The 19,286-nt window shown below is 45.6% G+C and overlaps 1 protein-coding gene across 1 annotated transcript in view; it reads left to right on the forward strand.

The window, feature by feature from the left end:
* LOC147104449 (coiled-coil domain-containing protein 60-like) overlaps positions 1-18,894 on the forward strand; it is a 121,008-nt gene extending 102,114 nt beyond the window's left edge. The window contains exons 12-14 of the mRNA XM_085962185.1: positions 1,330-1,515; positions 2,907-3,096; positions 14,018-18,894. Of these exons, the coding sequence (XP_085818311.1) occupies positions 1,330-1,515; positions 2,907-3,096; positions 14,018-14,125 (484 nt within the window). The 3' untranslated portion in view covers positions 14,126-18,894. The remainder of the gene's footprint in view (positions 1-1,329; positions 1,516-2,906; positions 3,097-14,017) is intronic.
* Positions 18,895-19,286: the final 392 nt, after the last annotated feature.

The raw sequence follows: 19,286 nt of genomic DNA on the forward strand, positions 1-19,286 counted from the left end.
CTGATTGACTTTGTTAATCCCGCCCTGCGGGCTCAGCAGGCCAATTAGGGGGAAGTCATTGACGGAGCACATCAACGTCTGACGTGCCATCTGTCAAGACTTCTTGAAAGAAGAAATGTCAGCATTTGACAGCTCTGTGAAGCTGTCAAACACTGACATTCTGTGTAGTTTAATGAGACCTTGTGTTCAGGACTCATCAAACCTTTCAACTTTGTAGAAAGCAGGTGACTGTTGGTTCGGAGGATCCAACAGCCAGTCTGTGAAATCTACAACGAAGATGTCGGGACTCCGGAACCACCATGGCTGAAGGCTGTAGGCAGAAACAAAAGTAAGTGAACATTTTATAACACTTAAAACTCATCTCACATACTTACCACTCCACACTTGCACCCATCACTCACCTCTACATCTCACTTTCAGGCCCCTCTGACCTCCTCCTCGACTCCTCCAACCCGGCGGGGTTCTCCGAGGTCGGGAAGCCTTCACCTGAAAAGGTAAAATGGCACTAATCCTTTTTTCTGCCTGTTAACTACCTGTTAACAGGCAGTTAAAAGGATGTAATTCCTTTCCCGCCTCGAGGAGACGGAACCCAAAGCAGGACATCTTCCCACCTCCTGGCAAAAGAGCACGGAGGCGGGATGGGGGCAGGTTTGCCATCCGCCTCCACTTTCTGCAACTCTACCGGCTGTCCTGCCTCCATACCCGCCTTTCGGGGCTGACAAAATCCAGCCCTCCAAGTGCACTTCCAAGTACTTTTTAAATCCGATGAGGGTTTCTGCCTCTACCACCCTTTCAGGTAGTGAGTCCCAGACCCCCACCAACCCTTTGGGTTGCCTCCATCAGTTTTGGAGCAACAGTTTGGGTTTTAAATGGGCTGCTTGAAATTTCTAAAATATAAACTTGCATCCAAAAGCCTATTTTTTTTCTCCATCTACTAGTTTATTTTATGATGTAGACATACGAATATCTATGAAGGTTTTCAGCGAGCCAGATATGATCCCATCCCTTGCCCCACTCCAATTCTACCCCATCCGGTTTTGGACTGGCAAAAGGTGGCAACTGTATATGTACCAGTGGTCCTTGGAGGGCATAATCTGGGTCTGCACTCATAATTCTGCACTCAGTTCCAAATCAAGGCAATGGGAAGCTGCTGCGTGGAACCTAGGCATCTCCCAAAGTGTAGAGATGCAAAACCCAAAAATTCTTGCCTGCTTCCTTGCACCTCCTACTGGGCATTTGAAAAATACTACTGGGACAAGCATGGGAAGAGGCTACCTGCCCCTACTTCCAGCTGGGAAGTAGTAGGTGCTCTAGTGGGTTGGGGTGAAGGGTGAAAATGTTTAGCTCATTCCTGACTAAATGTCCTATTGGGAATTTTAGGAAACGCTGGGAGACCAGCAAGTGCAAATTCCGTGCCCTAGACAATATAATCAGCTTTTATACGTACAGTGAGGATATGCAGAGATCGCTTCAGGAGTCCAGAGAAGATAAAGTCCAAAGGAGTGCAGAGACCTGGTGAGTGTCAGATGTCCTCTACATTATCGCCTTTCCTTCTAATGCAGTAATACTGTGGGGAAGAAAAGTAAGTGGGAAAAATGGGACAGGGGGAGTAAGAAGAAAGAAATGGATGAGGTAAACCAGATTTTATTAATGAGTGGATTTTTTTTCCTAGCTCCCCCAATGGCTTAGTTGTTAAGTGTGCTGGCCAATGAGGAAGTGAGCCATACAGACCAGGAGAACCCCAGGCTTGACCCCTGGTCTGTGCTGAGGTAGCTGCTCTCAGCTGGGTGGCAGCTGGAGTGATACAATTGACCTCGGTACCTCCTGGCAAAGCAGAGGGGAAACCTCTATTTATTAATTATTATTGACACTACAGCGAGTGCCCTGTCGCGGTACAAGGTCCTGCGTGACAGGGAAGGTCCTGCACTGCAGGCAAGGTCCTGTACTGCAGACGGCGCCCTGTCATTGTGAGTGTGCGCTGATTATGGTATCAAGCTCAGCTATGATGACTTCTCAATTCAATTCAATTTTATTTGCCATATGTACTGGTACAATGGAATGCTTACTCCCCGTAGGGACACGTCAGCTATTTTTACAGCGCCGTGTTCAGAAAGTCAATTCTTTGGCATCCAGTGGCAGTGGGAGCACGATGTCCCTCAGCTGCTCCGTCCTCCTCGTCATCGTGGCCTCCTCCTCACTGTTGCCGGCTCGGCTCCACGTGTGGTGGCCTGCTTCTCCCGCTCACCCTCTGGCCACCATTCCCGGCTCCCCTCCTCCCAGTCGGACTGCGAGTTGTCATGGCTGCTGCTGCTGCTCGATGTGCTGCGCTGCCTCCACCCGACTCGCCGAACACATCCTCCGGTCGCCACGGCCTCCACCTCACCATCGCCGGCCCCACGGTCCGACAGCCTGGGCCTGCTTCTCCCGCTTCCGGCCCGGCCTCTGGCCGCCATGCTCGACTCCCCTCCTCCCAGTCAGAATGCTTCCCCGCTGAGGAGCAGCCGGCCGACGTGCTCTAGCGGGTCGACGTGGCTGCTGCTGCGTCCCGATGCACTGCGCTGCCTCCGCCTGACTCGCCGAACACCTCGCTCCGGTTGCGGGAGCGAGCGGCGAGAGCGGGCCGCCCAAAGCAGGGAGAGCGTGCTAGCACTGGACCGTCTCGGTTGCCATCTTGACTCATGGTTGAACATTCTGCTACTATTCGCCCTTCAGACTCCTGTGAAGAATGGCCATTAAATAATGCAGATGACACTTGTGGAAACATACCCTAGCAAGAGTTAGCACCATCAGCAGTAGAGGAGAGAAAATTGGAGGGGACAATTAGAGTTAACAGCTCGCCTGAGCAGGAGCACTCAGTGTTGTTACTGATGGGTCACAGAAAGCTGGTGTCTTTCATTATTTTTCAGGTTTTCCAGCCTGTTGTCCAGAATTCCTGAGGCAGTAAAAGAAAATCGGAAGATCAACCGAGCACTGAGAAGACTGGCAAAGTTTGGAGAACGGCAGAGTTTCAGAGTTTGGCCACATCAATTCCTCAAGGTGCTTAGTGGACTGCGAAATTGGGAGCTCTGCTCTCCAGATGTTAGTGCAGCTATTGAGGTGAGGACACACCTATCTAATTGGTGGAAAGAATAACAGGCAAGTATCATACCTATAAGAAAAATATTCAGTGAAAAGGACAGTGAGCCATACGTCATGGGGATTATCTTACTGTTGAGGACATGAGTTTTTCCTGAGAGGGACTCTTCTGGAATACACCTTTATATTTGTTCTTGCGATGGAGGTAACACTGGCAAGGCTGCATTTATTGCCAATCCCGTGTGCCCAGAGAAGGTGGTGTTGAGCCTCCTTCTTGGCCTGCTGCTGTCATTGTGGTGATGGTGCTAGGTGGGGGATTCCAGGATTTTGACCCAGTGATGATGAAGGGGCAGTGATATATGTCCAGGTCAGATTATTGTGCAACTTGGAGGTGATGGTGTTCTTGCTGCTTTTGTCCTTTGTGATAGACGTCACAGACTAAGAGGTATTATTGAAGCAAGCTCGGTGAGTTGTTGCAGTCCATCCTGAAGATTGTACATATTACAATCACAGTGTGCTGGTCGTGGATATGGCGTACAATGCCAAGGGTGTCAGTTATGGAAACTGATTTGTCCTGGATTGTGTCAAGCTTCTTAAATGTTGTTGGAGCTGCATCGGTCCAGGTGAGTGGCGAGTATTCTATTGCATTTCTATCCTGTGCCTTAGCGATGATGGAGAGGCTTTTAGGGGTTGAGAGTTGAGCCACTTATTAGAGTACCTAGCTTTTGACCTGCTCTAGTAGCCACTGCATTTATGTGGCTGGTTCAGTTAAGCTTCTGGTCAGTACTGACCTGCATGATGTTAATGGTGGGAGAGGGTGTATGATACATGTCAGGTGAATTCTTCAAGGGAGAACCAGACCAAATACAATGGCCCAGAAATTCGGGTCGGAGGCTTCCCGCGGGTGCAAGCCTCCGACCTGCACTTACCTTGCGCGCCGGCTGTTGAGCTGTGAGCCCCCGTGGAATTGCAATCCTGGGTCTCCTCCAACTGCCGGCGCACAGTGCTTGCGTATCCCAGGGGTGCAGTTAGTTCGATGCGTCCTCTGGGATCACGTGGGCCATGGAGAGCCAATGGTAGCAGGGAATGCTTCATTCATTAGTTTGACAGGAAGAGCTGTCAAACCTATAAATACTATAAGCCCCAAAACATCACTAAAACCTCAAATAATTTTTTTTTAAAACATCACATTTTTAAAATAAACTATAAATTACATGAAATAACAATTTTAAACAATAATTTAAATTTTTGAAAAAATTAAATACATTTTCTAACAGGGCTAAAAATAAACTTACCTTTCTTTAAAGTATTTAAAAATAATAAACCTGTGGAAAAAATGTTTTAATTTTAATTAATTCACCACTTTCCTTGTTAAAAGCAGGCCTTGCGACTGCTTTTTACATGTCTAACTTCTGGAGACTTACCTTAACCCCTTCTTTCAGGGGAACGGAAGTGCATGCACGAAACCGGCACTTCCATTGGGCTTACGGGTGAGTACCCCATGCGTACTCACCCGTGGAGACCTGAATTTCTGGGCCAAAAAGTTGAGGGGGAAAGTGAAGATGAAAATAAGATTGGCAAAGAGAGAATATGAGAGTGGAATGGCGGTTAACATAAAAGGTAACCCAAACATTTTCTGCTGCCATGTAAACAGTAAGCGGGTAGTAAGAGGCGGGTGGGGCCTATTAGGGACAAAGAAGGTGTTCTATGCTTAGAAACACAGGGCAAGGCTAGAATTCTTAATGAGTACTTTGTATCAGTGTTTACTAAGGAGGTGGATGCGGACAAAATATTGGTAGAAGTGGAAAAGGTAGAAGCAGTGGAAGGGGTGAAAATTGATAGACAGGATGTACTAGTGGCAGCTTTGATAAGGAATTGGCTTAAGGATAGAAAACAGCGAGTTGTGGTAAATGGCTGTTTTCCAGACTGGAGGATGGTAAATAGTGGTGCTCCCCAAGGGTCAGTGCTGGGGACACTGCTTTTTGTGATATATATAAATGACTTGGATATTGGAATGCAGAGTAGAATTTCTAAATTTGCCGATGACACCAAACTTGGGTGTGTGGCAAACAGTGCGGACGATACCAATCGACTGCAGCAGGAATCCCCAGGGCCTGATAATCTACATCCTAGGGTACTTAAGGAAGTGGCCCTAGAAATAGTAGATGCATTGCTGATCATCTTGCAACATTTGATGGAATCTGGAACAGTACCCATGGATTGGAGGGTAGCTAATGTTACCCCACTATTCAAAAAAGGTGGTAGAGAGAAAACGGGGAGTTACAGACCGGTAAGCCTGACATCAGTAGTGGGGAAAATGCTAGAGTCCATTATAAAAGATGTAATGGCAGAGCACTTGGAAAACAGTGACAGGATCGGACAAAGTCAACATGGATTTACAAAAGGTAAATCGTGCTTGACTAATCTACTGGAATTTTTTGAGGATGTAACTGGTAAAATAGATAAGGGAGAACTAGTGGATGTGGTGTATTTGGACTTTCAGAAGGCTTTTGATAAGGTCCAGCATAAGAGATTAGCGTGTAAAGTTAAGGCACATGGGATTGGGGGCAAGGTATTGACTTGGATGGAGAACTGGTTGGCAGACAGAAAGCAAAGAGTTGGAATAAACGGGTCTTTTTCCGAGTGGCAGGCAGTGTCTAGTGGGGTACTGCAGGGATGGAGAACTGGTTGGCAGACAGAAAGCAAAGAGTTGGAATAAACGGGTCTTTTTCCGAGTGGCAGGCAGTGTCTAGTGGGGTACCGCAGGGATCGGTCCTTGGACCCCAGCTATTCACAATATATATTAATGATCTAGACAAGGGAACTAGATGTAATATCTCCAAGTTTGCAGACGACACAAAGCTGGGTGGGCATGTGTGCTGTGAGGAGGATGCCGAGAAACTCCAGGATGATTTGGACAGGTTGGGCGATTGGGCAGAAGCATGGCAGATGCAATATAATGTGGATAAATGTGAGGTTATCCACTTTGGTGGCAAAAACAGGAAGGCAGATTATTATCTGAATGGCAATAGATTGGAAGAAGGGGAAGTGCAACGAGACCTGGGTGTCCTTGTGCACCAATCGCTGAAGGTAAGCATGCAGGTGCAGCAGGCGGCTAAGAAGGCAAATGGTATGTTGGCCTTCGTAGCGAGAGGGTTTGAGTACAGGAACAAGGATGTCTTGCTGCAGTTGTACAGGGCCTTGGTGAGACCACATCTTGAGTCTTGTGTGCAGTTTTGGTCACCTTATCTGAGGAAGGATGTTCTTGCCATGGAAGGAGTTCAGCGAAGATTCACCAGGCTGATACCTGGGATGGCAGGAATGACGTATGAGGAGAGATTGGGTCGATTGGGCTTATACTCGCTGGAGTTTAGAAGAATGAGAGGGGATCTCATTGAAACTTATAAAATTCTGACAGGACTGGACAGACTAGATGCAGGAAGGATATTCCCGATGGTCGGGGAGTCCAGAACCAGAGGTCACAGTCTAAGGATAAGGGGTAAGCCATTTAGGACAGAAATGAGGAGGAATTTCTTCACCCAGAGAGTAGTGAACCTGTGGAATTCTCTACCACAGAAGGCAGTAGAGGCCAATTCATTAAATATATTCAAGAAGGCTAAAGAGATCAAGGGGTATGATTGAGAGAGTGGTTAGCAAAGCATATGGGATCTTGGGCTTCATAAGTAGAGGTATTGAGTACAAAAGTAGAGAAGTTATGCTGAACCTTTATAAAGCGCTGGTTAGGCCACAACTGGAGTATTGCGTCCAGTTCTGGTCACCACACTTTAGGAAGGATGTGAAGGCCCTTGAGAGGGTGCAGAGGAGATTTACCAGAATGGTTCCGGGGATGGGGGATCTTCGCTACAAGGACAGGTTGGAGAAGCTGGATTTGATTTCATTAGAGCAAAGGAGGTTGAAGGGTGATTTGATAGAGCTGTACAAGATTATGACGGGTTTGGATAGGCTAGACGGGGAAAGGCTGTTCCCACTAGTTGATGGTACAAGGACTAGGGGACACAGATTTATGGTTTTGGGCAAGAGATACAGTGGGGACGTGAGGAAAAACCTTTTTACGCAGCGAGTGGTGCGGACCTGGAACTCGCTGCTGACAGAAGTGGAGACTAAAGGCATCAAGGGATATGGGGAGAAGGCAGGGACAGGGTACTGAATTTGGATGATCAGCCATGATCTCATTGAATGGCGGAGCAGGCTCGAAGGGCCGAATGGCCTGCTCCTATCTTCTATGTTTCTATGTTTCACTCAATGATTTCAAGGGGAGACTGGATAGGCACTTGAGGGAAATAAACTTGCAGGGCTACGGGGATAGAGCGGGCGAATGGGACTGACTAGATCGCTCCACAGACTCAATGGACCGAATGGCCTCCTTCTGTGCCGTTATGATTCTGTGACTCTATGACTTGGCGATGGGAATGCCATTGAATGTCAAGGGAAGATGGTTAGGCTTTCTCTTGTTGGAGATTGTCATTGCCTGCCACTTGTGTGATGCAAATGTTACTTGTTAGTTATCAGCCCAAGCCCAGATCTTGCTGCATGCAGGCATGGCCAGCTTCTTTATCTGAGGAATTGTAAATGGAGTTGAAGACTGAGCATCTGGTCTTATGATGGTGAAAAGGTAATTAATGATGCAGCTGAAGATGTTGGGCCTAGGATGCTACCCTGAGGAACTTTTGCAGCTATGTCCTGGGGCTGAGATAATTTACACCCAACAACCACAACCATCTTCCTATATGCCAGATGTGACTCTAGCCACTGGAGAGTTTTCCCCCTGATCCCCATTGAATTAAGTTTTCCTCAGGCTCCTTGATGCTACACTCGGTCAAGTGGTGCCTTGATGTCAAGGCAATCTCATCTCACCTCTGGAATTCATCTTGTGTCTAATAATATGGCCTATATTTAATTTATGTTTTTTAAATTATACAATTTTCTTTCTCTATCTCCACCCCCCCGGCACTGATTGATCCAGCTGGGCCATGTTAAGTCTGTGTGTTCCAGTTATGGTTAATATGAATCACTGCACACAGACTACAAGAATAACTTTAACAGGTCTTTACTAGTCGAAGGTCAGGGCTGAACTACCCAGCAAATTACTACACAGCACTTATATACCGGTGTGGTCACCATCGGTATTACCGTATACAGCAGCCAGAGAAAGTAGTACATCTCTTAAGGTGGAACAGGTTTAAGTTCTCTTAAGGTGGAACAAGTTACATACACCACAATCCTCCCTTTTTAGCTTAACAGTTATATCCCCATTTAACATAACATAATAACATTATATACATATACAACTTCATGTAGAAACAGTTCAAAGGTTCAGTCTCTCAGGAGGCCTCCTGATTAGAGTTGGATAACGCCTTTCAGGGGTCTCTTATTCTTGTTGCTGAGGTGACTCCTCTAGTTGGTCTCTTATGTCTTGGACATCATCATCAGGTACATTTACTGCCGAGGTAGATGCTTCAGGTTCACTAACTTCTTCCACGGTTGTCTCTGTCGTAACCATGGGTTCGACCCTTGTTCTCGATTCTACCAGTTGGTCAGCATGACGCCGTATTACATTTTTACCAACATCTACCGTGTACATCAGGGGTCCTTGTCTGGCCTGAATTGTTCCGGATTGCCATTTCTCGTTTCCATAGTCCCTGGCCAACACTGGTTGTCCTACCTCGAAACTCCGAGTGGTCTTGTTATTTATATGCTGGAACTGTTTGTTTTCAACTTCCCTCCGCACATTTGGTTTTAACAAGTCCAACCTGGACCGCAACCTCCTGTTATAAAACATCATGGCAGGACTTTGGTTTGTCACTGCATGAGCGGCGTTTCGATATGCCAGTAGAAACTTGTCCACCTTATGTTGTAGTGGAATCTGATCTTCGCTCATGGCCTTTATTGCCTTTTTGAATGTTTGTACAAATCTCTCGGCCAACCCATTTGTAGCCGGATAATATGGGGCAGAGGTATAATGTTTCACCCCATTCTTCTTTAAGAATTTTTGGAATTCTTCTGACACGAACTGTGGTCCGTTGTCGGAACATATTTGTTCTGGCAATCCGTTCCTTGCGAATATCGTTCTTAACACCGCAATTGTCTTTTCTGAAGTAGTGGTAGTCATCTTGATCACTTCTGGCCATTTAGAATGTGCGTCCACCGCAATTAGAAACATGGAGTCCATGAATGGACCAGCAAAGTCAATATGTACGTGTTGCCATGGGGCTGAAGGCCATTCCCATGGATGCAGCGGTGCAATCGGAGGTGCATTTTGCACTTTTTGGCACCCTGAGCAGCTTTTCGTCAGCTCCTCTATCTGTTGGTCGATACCCGGCCACCACACATAAGCCCCAGCAAGGCTTTTCATCTTGACTCCCCCCAGATGACCTTCATGCAGTTCCTTTAGAACTCTTTCCCTTAACTTAGGAGGAATAATCACTCTCGTTCCATACATCAATGATCCTTGACAGACGGACAGCTAGTCTCGTCTTGCCGAGAATGCCGGTAACAGAGAATCACCATGTGCTGGCCATCCCTTCACTGTCACCTCGTAGACTCTGGACAGTGTCGGGTCGTTCCTGGTTTCTCTTTCAATACTTGCATTGGTGACTGGTAAACACTCGATGATGGTTGAGTGAAATAACTCAACAGGGTCAACCTTCGTTGTCTCCTCTTCTTCAGGTAGTGGCAGGCGCGACAGCCCATCAGCATTACCATGCTGCTTTGTACCTTTGAATTCTATCTGATATTGATGTGCCCCTAGGAAAAGGGACCATCTCTGGAGTCTCTGTGCTGTCATCACCGACACACCCTTCTTAGGGTTAAAAATGGATACCAACGGCTGATGGTCTGTCAGAAGCGTAAACTTTTGGCCCTGCAGGTAATGATTAAACTTCTTTACTCCCCACACAAGGCTGAGAGCCTCCCTATCTATCTGAGCATAGTTGCGCTCAGCGGAGGTCAATGATCTGGATGCGAACGCGACTGGCCTCTCCGTGCCATTTGGCAACTTGTGTGAGAGTACTGCCCCAATACCATATGGAGAAGCATCACAAGCCAAACGAATAGGCAGTGTTGGGTTGAAGTGAGCCAACACTTCCTCTGAGGTTATCAATTCCTTGCTTTTGCGAAAGGCCTTCTTACAGTCCTCGCTCCACTCCCATGGTACTCCCTTCTGCAAAAGAGCGTTCAGCGGGTGCAGTACCATGGATAAATTTGGCAGAAACTTATGGTAATAGTTAATCAATCCTAGGAACGACCTCAACTGAGATACATTAACCGGAGCGGGAGCCTTCACAACCGCTTCGATCTTGTCAGGAGACTTATGAAGTCCCTCCTGGTCAATGACATGGCCACAGTACGAGATCCGCTTCTGAAAGAACTCACATTTCTGCCGATTAACTCGAAGTCCATATTCTTTCAATCTGATGAGCACCAGTTCCAAATTTGCGAGGTGTTCCTCGTCACCATCTCCTGTAATCAGAATATCGTCCAGGTAACATTGTGTGCCTGGAATTCCCTGTAATACCTGCTCCATGGCCCTCTGCCAAATTGCTGGAGCCGATGCCACTCCAAATAACAGTCTATTATACCGGTACAAGCCTCTATGCGTGTTGATCGTGAGGTACTGGCGTGACTCTTCCTCAACTTCCATCTGTAAGTACGCCTGCGTCAGGTCTATCTTGGTGAAGTGTTTCCCGCCCGACAATGAAGCGAAGATATCCTCAATCCGCGGAAGCGGATACTGCACCGTGTGAAGCACCAGATTAACAGTGATCTTGAAATCTCCACAGATGCGAACCTTCCCTGGTTCTCCCGGCTTGTTGCTCGAAGGACGTTTCATCACGGGAACAATGGGCATAGCCCACTCACTCCAGTCTACCTTAGACAGTACTCCTGAACGTTCTAGCGCTTCCAGCTCCGCTTCCACAGCAGGTCGTATCGCATAGGGTACCGGTCTGGCTTTGAAAAATTTTGGTTGTGCATGTTCTTCAATCTTGATGTTTGCCGTAATTCCTCTCAGTGTTCCCAGTCCCTGCTGGAACACCTCTTTAGCATCGTCCAATATTCTGGACAATCGTTTAGGTTTGACATCTGTTTCCCTGGCATCTACCGTTAGTGCTTTTAAGGAATGCCAGTCCATATTCATTTTTCTAATCCACTCCCGTCCCAGTAGTGGTGGACCTCCTTCAGGTAGCACATATAAGTCCATTCCTCGGCTTTCTTTGCCCTTGTGGACCACCTTTACCTCTATCTTTCCGATGGGGTATACTCTTTGCCCCGTGTATGTTTTCAATACAATCTCCGTATCCCGTAGGGGAATATGTTGGAATAACCTTTTGTAATCTTTCTTATTCATGACCGTCAATGCCGATCCAGTGTCCAATTCCATCTTCACTTGGACTCCTGCTATCTGAAGTGTGACCCAGATAATTTGTAGGTCAGCTTCATTACTCACATTGTGAATTCTTAGACTACCCAGTTCCTTGCTGTTGGAGTCTGAATCCGAATTCTGTTCATCCGAACTCTTCTCAGCCACCTTATGTACCTTTCTGCACTTTTCCTGCGGTGACTTTTTGTTGCTGGTCTTCTTTCCTGACCTGCATACTTTAGCTATGTGACCAAGCTTGCCACATTTTCTGCATTCCTGATTTTTAAACCAGCATTGGTTCTGATCGTGTGTTGTCTTTCCACAACGATAACATTTCACTGTACCCAAAGCCATTTGGTCTGCGCTGAGTACCGATGACTTCAGCTGCATTTCCGCAGTGCCTCTCGCTGCAGCTTCGTGTGATGCTGCAATAGTGACAGCCTTATCAAGTGTAAGATCATTCTCTTCAAGCAGCCGCTTTTGTGTTCCTTCTTTCGACAATCCACACACGAATTTGTCTCTCAGCGCCTCTGTTAGTCTTTCCCCAAACTGACAGTACTTCGCTAGCTTACGCAGTTCAATTAAATACTCTGCGTTGCTTTCCTCTTTCAGTTGCGTTCTAGCATAAAATTTAAATCGTTCCGCTAACATCAGCGGTGTGGGGTTCAAATGATTCTTTAGGACAGCAACAATATTCGCGAAAGTCTGATCCGCCGGTTTAGCTGGTGATAGAAGATGCTTCAATAGCCTGTATGTCTTCGCACCCATTGAGTTTAGTAAGGTTAGTGCTTTATCCTCATCTGATATCTTATTTGCTTTACAATAAACTTCTATGCGTTCTACATACGTGGCCCAATCTTCAACATCGGCATCGAAATCATTGATGTTACCACGCTTAGGCATCCTTGCAATCACCGTGGTAGAAGGGATGATCACTGCCTGTCGCTGATGGAAGGCTTCGTGTCAGGATTCTTCCTTTGCTCTTCAGACCCGAGTCTTTTCTCAGCAGGATGATGAGGGCGGATGCCTCTTCTCGACGCCCGTTAAACTGCCTTGGATGTATCTCTGCCGCAGGGTAAGATCGTACTCGTCGCCACTGTTAAGTCTGTGTGTTCCAGTTATGGTTAATATGAATCACTGCACACAGACCACAAGAATAACTTTAACAGGTCTTTACTAGTCGAAGGTCAGGGCTGAACTACCCAGCAAATTACTACACAGCACTTATATACCGGTGTGGTCACCACCGGTATTACTGTATACAGCAGCCAGAGAAAGTAGTACATCTCTTAAGGTGGAACAGGTTTAAGTTCTCTTAAGGTGGAACAAGTTACATACACCACAGGCCATACTTCATGACTAAACTCAGGCACGGAGAGTTTGGTGAATTGTTCAATCAGGGAAGCATCACAGCTGAGTCCAATCCTATTCTCACCTGACATGAACATTTCCCAGTCGGACTCACTGGATAGCAAACTGGATCATTAAATTTGGTTTTTTTCCCCCCCTCTCATTAGCCAATCGAATATTGAGGCTAATTGAAGTATCCCTGTTGTTTTTTTTATTTTAAAATTGAACATTTTACAGTAAATCACATTTACAGAGCTCAAGTCTCAGCTCTTTGTACAAAGTCACAAGCCCTCATGCCTACAAGGCAGGGGTCACAGTCTCTACAAGCTTCTTGGTCGTCTTCACTTGTTCATCCAGATAGTGGGTCTCCAGGAATTCACACAGATGAGGGTTGGCGCTCCCAGTGGAGGGTTGTGCAGATCCGGCAGACTCTGGTTGACATTCTTCTCCATCTGCAGGGCTCTCTGCATTGCCGAGCGGAGCCTCCCGCTCTCCTGACTGAACAGGTGGACTGTAAAAAAAAAGCTTAAAAATGCTAGATTAATATTTAAAACTTATCAATTTAAATTATAATCACCCCGGCCAGGGTGACGATGCACTCCAGTCCCCGCGGCGCCCACCTGTCTCGAAAGGCCTTGAGCTTGCCGGCAGACACCGCGTGCTCCATCTCGAGGGCCACCCGGGCGCGAACACAGCCACGGAAGAGAGGCAGGCAATCAGGCCGAAAGACCCCCTCGACCGCCCGCTGCGTGATCCCAACTGACATCAGCTAACAGCACAGACCAAGGAAATGTGTATGTTTCAGTACGACACCCAATAGAGCATGCACCCACAAAGCCATGGACATCTCACTTAATTTAATGCTATAAGATACAAGTATAAATAAAGTAGAGAGATGAAAAGAGTTTTATAGAATTCCTGTATTGAATTACGATGCTGCTGGTTAAATGCATAGGGGGTTAATTGCTCTGCGTGCAATGCTTAGGCTTTCACATAAAATTTCTTTGTGCGCTATTTTAATACAATTAACCAGCTTTATTTAAAAAGCTTATTGACTGTATTAAACTAGCATGCAGAGCTATTGTGTGCAAACAGACCAGCCATCAGAGGAAATTATACCCCCTTGTGTAACTGTACAGTACAGAAGGATTAGTGTCAGTATTGTTGGATTAGTGCTGAAACCCATCTATCATGTTTGTACCATTTAATTCACAGTTTATGCGGGGCGAGGTGGTTCAAATGCCTGCAGAGGACTATGACAGCTGGCTACAGCTGAAATTGGATTTACCAAAGAGGATACAGAGTGCACCGCCCATAAGGTGACAGTCACACGGAAGGAGGGTGTAAAGAGTTGTTGCTACAGTGACGTCATGGAACCGTTCAGGAGATTTTTATGCTTTTTTTTTGTCAAATGTAAATGGATTGAAATCGCTGTATGCAATATAAATATTAAACACAAATTACATTCCTCTATCTGCTGTTTTAAAGAATGCATTAAACTGACCCACCTGCACGATAATACCAGGCAAAGGAGCTCTTCCCAAGCATTATTATTAATTTCGTACAATGTGATTTCACCCACAAAGAAGGTTATTGTGATAGTTTCATAATTATGACCTGATCATGGATCAAACCACAAGTAGTAGAGATGGTAATAGACTCTTCCATCAATTCAATGGAAGGCTCCATCCAGTAGAGATGGTAAACTAATAGAGATGATATTGCAAAACTGTGTAATAGCAATCAGCTCTCAATGCATCTCATTTAAGAATTAGGGCATCAACTTAAACTGTAACAAAGACTTTGTGTGTTGCACAGTTTGCATCCCTTTCTATCTCTCTCCATTGTAACTTTTCTTGTTTCTCTGTTTTATGGATACTGTTATGATCACTGATTCTCTTAACCGTCCCCTCCCGTTCATTCTGAGCTCCAAATGCACATTCCCAAACATCCTTTCTGCTCCCTCCGTCCTTAATGTGTTGGAATTTGTTCATCCCAGTTTGGCATAAAAATAAAACAAAAAAGGTGACTCAACCATGGCTAACAAGGGAAATTAGGGATAGCATAAGATCCAAGGAGAGGACATATAAATTGGCCAGAAAAAGCAATAATCCTGATGATTGGGAGCAGTTTAGGATTCAACAAAGGAGGACAAAGGGATTAATTAAGAAAGGGAAAATAGAATATGAGAGTAAGCTTTCAGGGAACATAAAAACTGACTGTAAAAGCTTTTATAGATATGGGAAGAGAAAAAGATTGGTGAAGTCAAGCGTAGGTCCCTTGCAGTCAGAATCAGGGGAATTTATAATGGGAAACAAAGAAATGGCAGACCAACTAAATTCATACTTTGGTTCTGTCTTCACAAAGGAGGACACAAATAACCTCCCAGAGATGCCGGGGAACATAGGGCCTGATGAAAGGGTGGAACTGAAAGAAATCAGAATTTGTAGGGAAATGGTGTTCGGAAAATTGATGGGACTGAAGGCCGATAAATCCCCAGGGCCTGATAATCCACATCCCAGGGTACTTAAGGAAGTGGCCCTAGAAATAGTAGATGCGTTGCTGGTCATCTTCCAGAACTCGATAGACTCTGGAACAGTACCCATGGATTGGAGGGTAGCTAATGTTACCCCACTATTCAAAAAAGGTGGTGGAGAAAAAGCAGGGAATTATAGACCGGTAAACCTGACATCGGTAGTGGGGAAAATGCTAGAATCTATTATAAAAGATGTAATAGCAGAGCACTCGGTAAGCAGTGACAGGATCGGACAAAGTCAACATGGATTAAAAAAGGTAAATCATGCTTGACTACTGGAATTTTTTGAGGATGTAACTGGTAAAATAGATAAGGGAGAACCAGTGGATGTGGTGTATTTGGACTTTCAGAAGGCTCTCAATAAGGTCCCACATAAGAGATTAGCGTGCAAAATTAAGGCACATGGGATTGGGGGCAAGGTATTGACTTGGATAGAGAACTGGTTGGCGGACAGAAAGCAAAGAGTTGGAATAAACGGGTCGTTTTCCGAGTGGCAGGCAGTGACTAGTGGGGTACCGCAAGGATCGGTCTTAGGACCCCAGCTGTTCACAATATATATTAATGATCTGGACGAGGGAATTGGATGTAATATCTCCAAATTTGCAGACGACACAAAGCTGGGTGGGAGGGTAAGCTGTGAGGAGGATGTCGAGAAACACCAGTACGATTTGGACAGATTGGGTGATTGGGCAGAAACATGGCAAATGCACTATAATGTGGATAAATGTGAGGTTATCCACTTTGGTGGCAAAAACAGGAAGGCAGATTATTATTTGAATGGCAATAGATTGGGAGAAGGGGAAGTGCAGAGAGACCTGGGTGTTCTTGTGCACCAGTCGCTGAAGGTAAGCATGCAGGTGCAGCAGGCGGTTAAGAAGGCAAATGGTATGTTGGCCTTCGTAGCAAGAGGGGTCAAGTACAGGAACAAGGATGTCTTGCTACAGTTGTACAGGGCCTTGGTGAGACCGCACCTTGAGAATTGTGTGCAGTTTTGGTCGCCTTACCTGAGGAAGGACGTTCTTGCCATGGAAGGAGTGCAGCGAAGATTCACCAGGCTGATACCTGGGATGGCAGGAATGATGTATGAGGAGAGATTGTGTCAATTGGGCTTATACTCACTGGAGTTTAGAAGATTGAGAGGGGATCTCATCGAAACCTATAAAATTCTGTCAGGCCTGGACAGACTAGCTGTAGGAAGGATGTTTATGATGGCCGGGGAGTCCAGAACCAGGGGTCATAGTCTAAGGATAAGGGGTAAGCCATTTAGGACTGAAATGAGGAGGAATTTCTTCACCCAGAGAGTGGTGAACCTGTGGAATTCTCTGCCACAGAGGGCGGTGGAGGCCAGTTCATTAAATATATTCAAAAAGGAGTTGGATATATTTCTTAAGGCTAAAGGGATCAAGGGATATGGGGAGAAGGCAGGGACAGGGTACTGAATTTGGATGATCAGCCATGATCTCATTGAATGGCGGAGCAGGCTCGAAGGGCCGAATGGCCTACTCCTGCTCCTATCTTCTATGTTTCTATGAATTAAGGGAGCACGATTCCGCATGAATGGAATTAGAGGGCAGTGGGCATTTTTCCCAATTCACGATGTCCCCGAAGAAGGGATTCGACATAAAGAAGGTGAAATTCCACTTAGAGTTCAGACACTGTTAAAACTAATGCACAACTGAGCAGTCAATTTAAAAGCACCTTCAGTGTTTCTGCTCAGCCAGTTAAACCGTCACTTAACCTGTATAAATTACCCTGTGGGCTACATATGGATTCCCAGTGCCTTGCAATCAAGCCCTCAAAGCCCAGGCAACTCATTCCCACAGGTGCTTCTATTTCTGATGTGCCGATTTGACCTGTTTGACTGATGTGGCCCTGGAGGTTTGATCAATAGATCTTAAATTACCCAGAGTCTGTTAGATTCAGCAACTTGAGACATGTGCAAATTAACAGGAACACAGAGGTAAACCTTTTTGGAAACATGGTGCACACCTTTGTGGCCCATGAAACCACAAAGCTTGGACAGCCCTTGTATCACTAGAACACTGTGAAATTTCTGGAAGAAATTGAGAGACATTGCAAGCCCAATTTATAGATGAAGTCTATAAATTTATAGTACCCCCCACCCCCCGTGTTTAACTAACCTGCTTATACTCACTGTCGAGGATCACACCTGAACGCTCCCACTGGGTGAGGGTATCGGAGTCTCACAGCCGTACTTGTAGAACTGAACACCAATCAACACCTTCAGTAGGGAAGGGGATGGGGAAAAAATGTTTTCCACCACTTACGGTTTAGTTGTTTTTCTCATGCAAACAAGTAATGTGCCACATAACAATCCCTACACGCCCTGTGTGTGGCATCGCACGTTCTATTCATAATGCCTGCTGTGTTTTCCTGCCGTAATCTGATGATCCTTTTACATGCTGCTAATAATTTTAACTTTGGTTTTCTGCGACAGAAACATCATTGACACAACGTGAAGTGGCTGTCCACTGCTCTCTTCTTACGTCATTGAATTACATCGAATCTACAGCACAGAAACAGGCCATTCGGCCCAACTGGTCTCAAACCTGTCACAGACTAAGCAGCTTCATCCTTTGATGGCTAAGAATGAAATTCTTTTTAATAAGAAACAGGAGACTGTTTTACCTTACTAATTGAGGTGAAGTATAAGGGTGGTGTGTGGTACTTTACAGACTCAAGTTGAAATGGGTTGCTGTGGCCTGTGTTTCTATTAATCAAATCATAGGAACATGCAGTTGTGAAACATGAAGTATTTGCAAGTCTCATTTTATTATCAGGTTGTTAATTATGGAAAAGCCAGGCAATTAAAATTGGAATTTCTCCCTCTCATTGTCTGGTAGTTGGTTCCTCTGTTGAAATCTGTAGGTTATGAAATGCTGAGGTTAATGGGTGTCGCAAGTTAAGTGGTAAAAGAAATAAAGCATGTTGCTTAATGCAGTGGGCCTTTAAAATGGCTGTCACTATTACACCGCGCCAGAGATCAGTGATTGTGAAAAGCAAGCAGAAATAACGATTGAGTTCCATTATGTTGTATGTGAATCTTTAACTTGATGCACTTGAGCAGGCCCCGTGGGGGGTTCTTTTCATATCCTAACAGTTTATTCAAACATGCTTCTACTAACTGCGGCTTATTGCGACTTTTGCAATATGTGAACGTGCATAATGAACTTGTGCACTACACGGATTGCTTTTCCATGAGTTCATCAGATGCCTGCTTCACATTCGATTCGTACGACTGCAGTTGCCACTCGGGATTCTGGCTCTCCAGGCACCAAAGAAGCGCCACAGCTTTCAAAGCATTTCTTGTGGCTGCATCTAGTGGCACCATAAGTCCTGACCATAATATAGATCATGCCTGTAAATGGCTGGGATTGATTTTACGCACATCATTTGTATTCTGTAACTATCCTCCACTCACTGCTGTACTCGGGAGACTCTGCTGTAGTTGCGCTCACGAGTTCGGAGACTCTGTTTGCTCTGCTCCGCCTCATTGGCTGACACGGTCACTGTCAATATTCACTCTGATTTCTTTTACTTTCCGTCTTTATTTAAATATAACTTCTTGTAAATTAGTAGTTGTGTCCCTAACTATCAAAGCTTTGAGCCTGTCGTGCTTCTGACCGTACACTTCCAAGCATCAAAAGGATGAGAAGAGAAAGAAAGCCGGTCAGTTAATGCTGACCTGGAGCAGGAAACATATAAGCAGCTGGTAATCTGCAAAGCTCCCTCGTCAGCAGCAATTAATCTCTAATTGACTTCAGGATATCCTGAGGTTGACAGCAGTTAGACTTTGGCCTTAAAGGGACAGTTCAGCTTAGATACAATTGAGACCTTGGTAGCACAATAATACGATGGTTCTGAAATCACAGTATGGGATACCAGCAGACAAATTCTAACATTGGAAATTGCTCTCATTGCTATTTA

The sequence above is a fragment of the Somniosus microcephalus genome, chromosome 19 (genome assembly GCF_052327205.1).
Source record: "Somniosus microcephalus isolate GS21.2 chromosome 19, FLI_Smic_1.0, whole genome shotgun sequence".
In the NCBI taxonomy this organism is placed as follows: domain Eukaryota; kingdom Metazoa; phylum Chordata; class Chondrichthyes; order Squaliformes; family Somniosidae; genus Somniosus; species Somniosus microcephalus.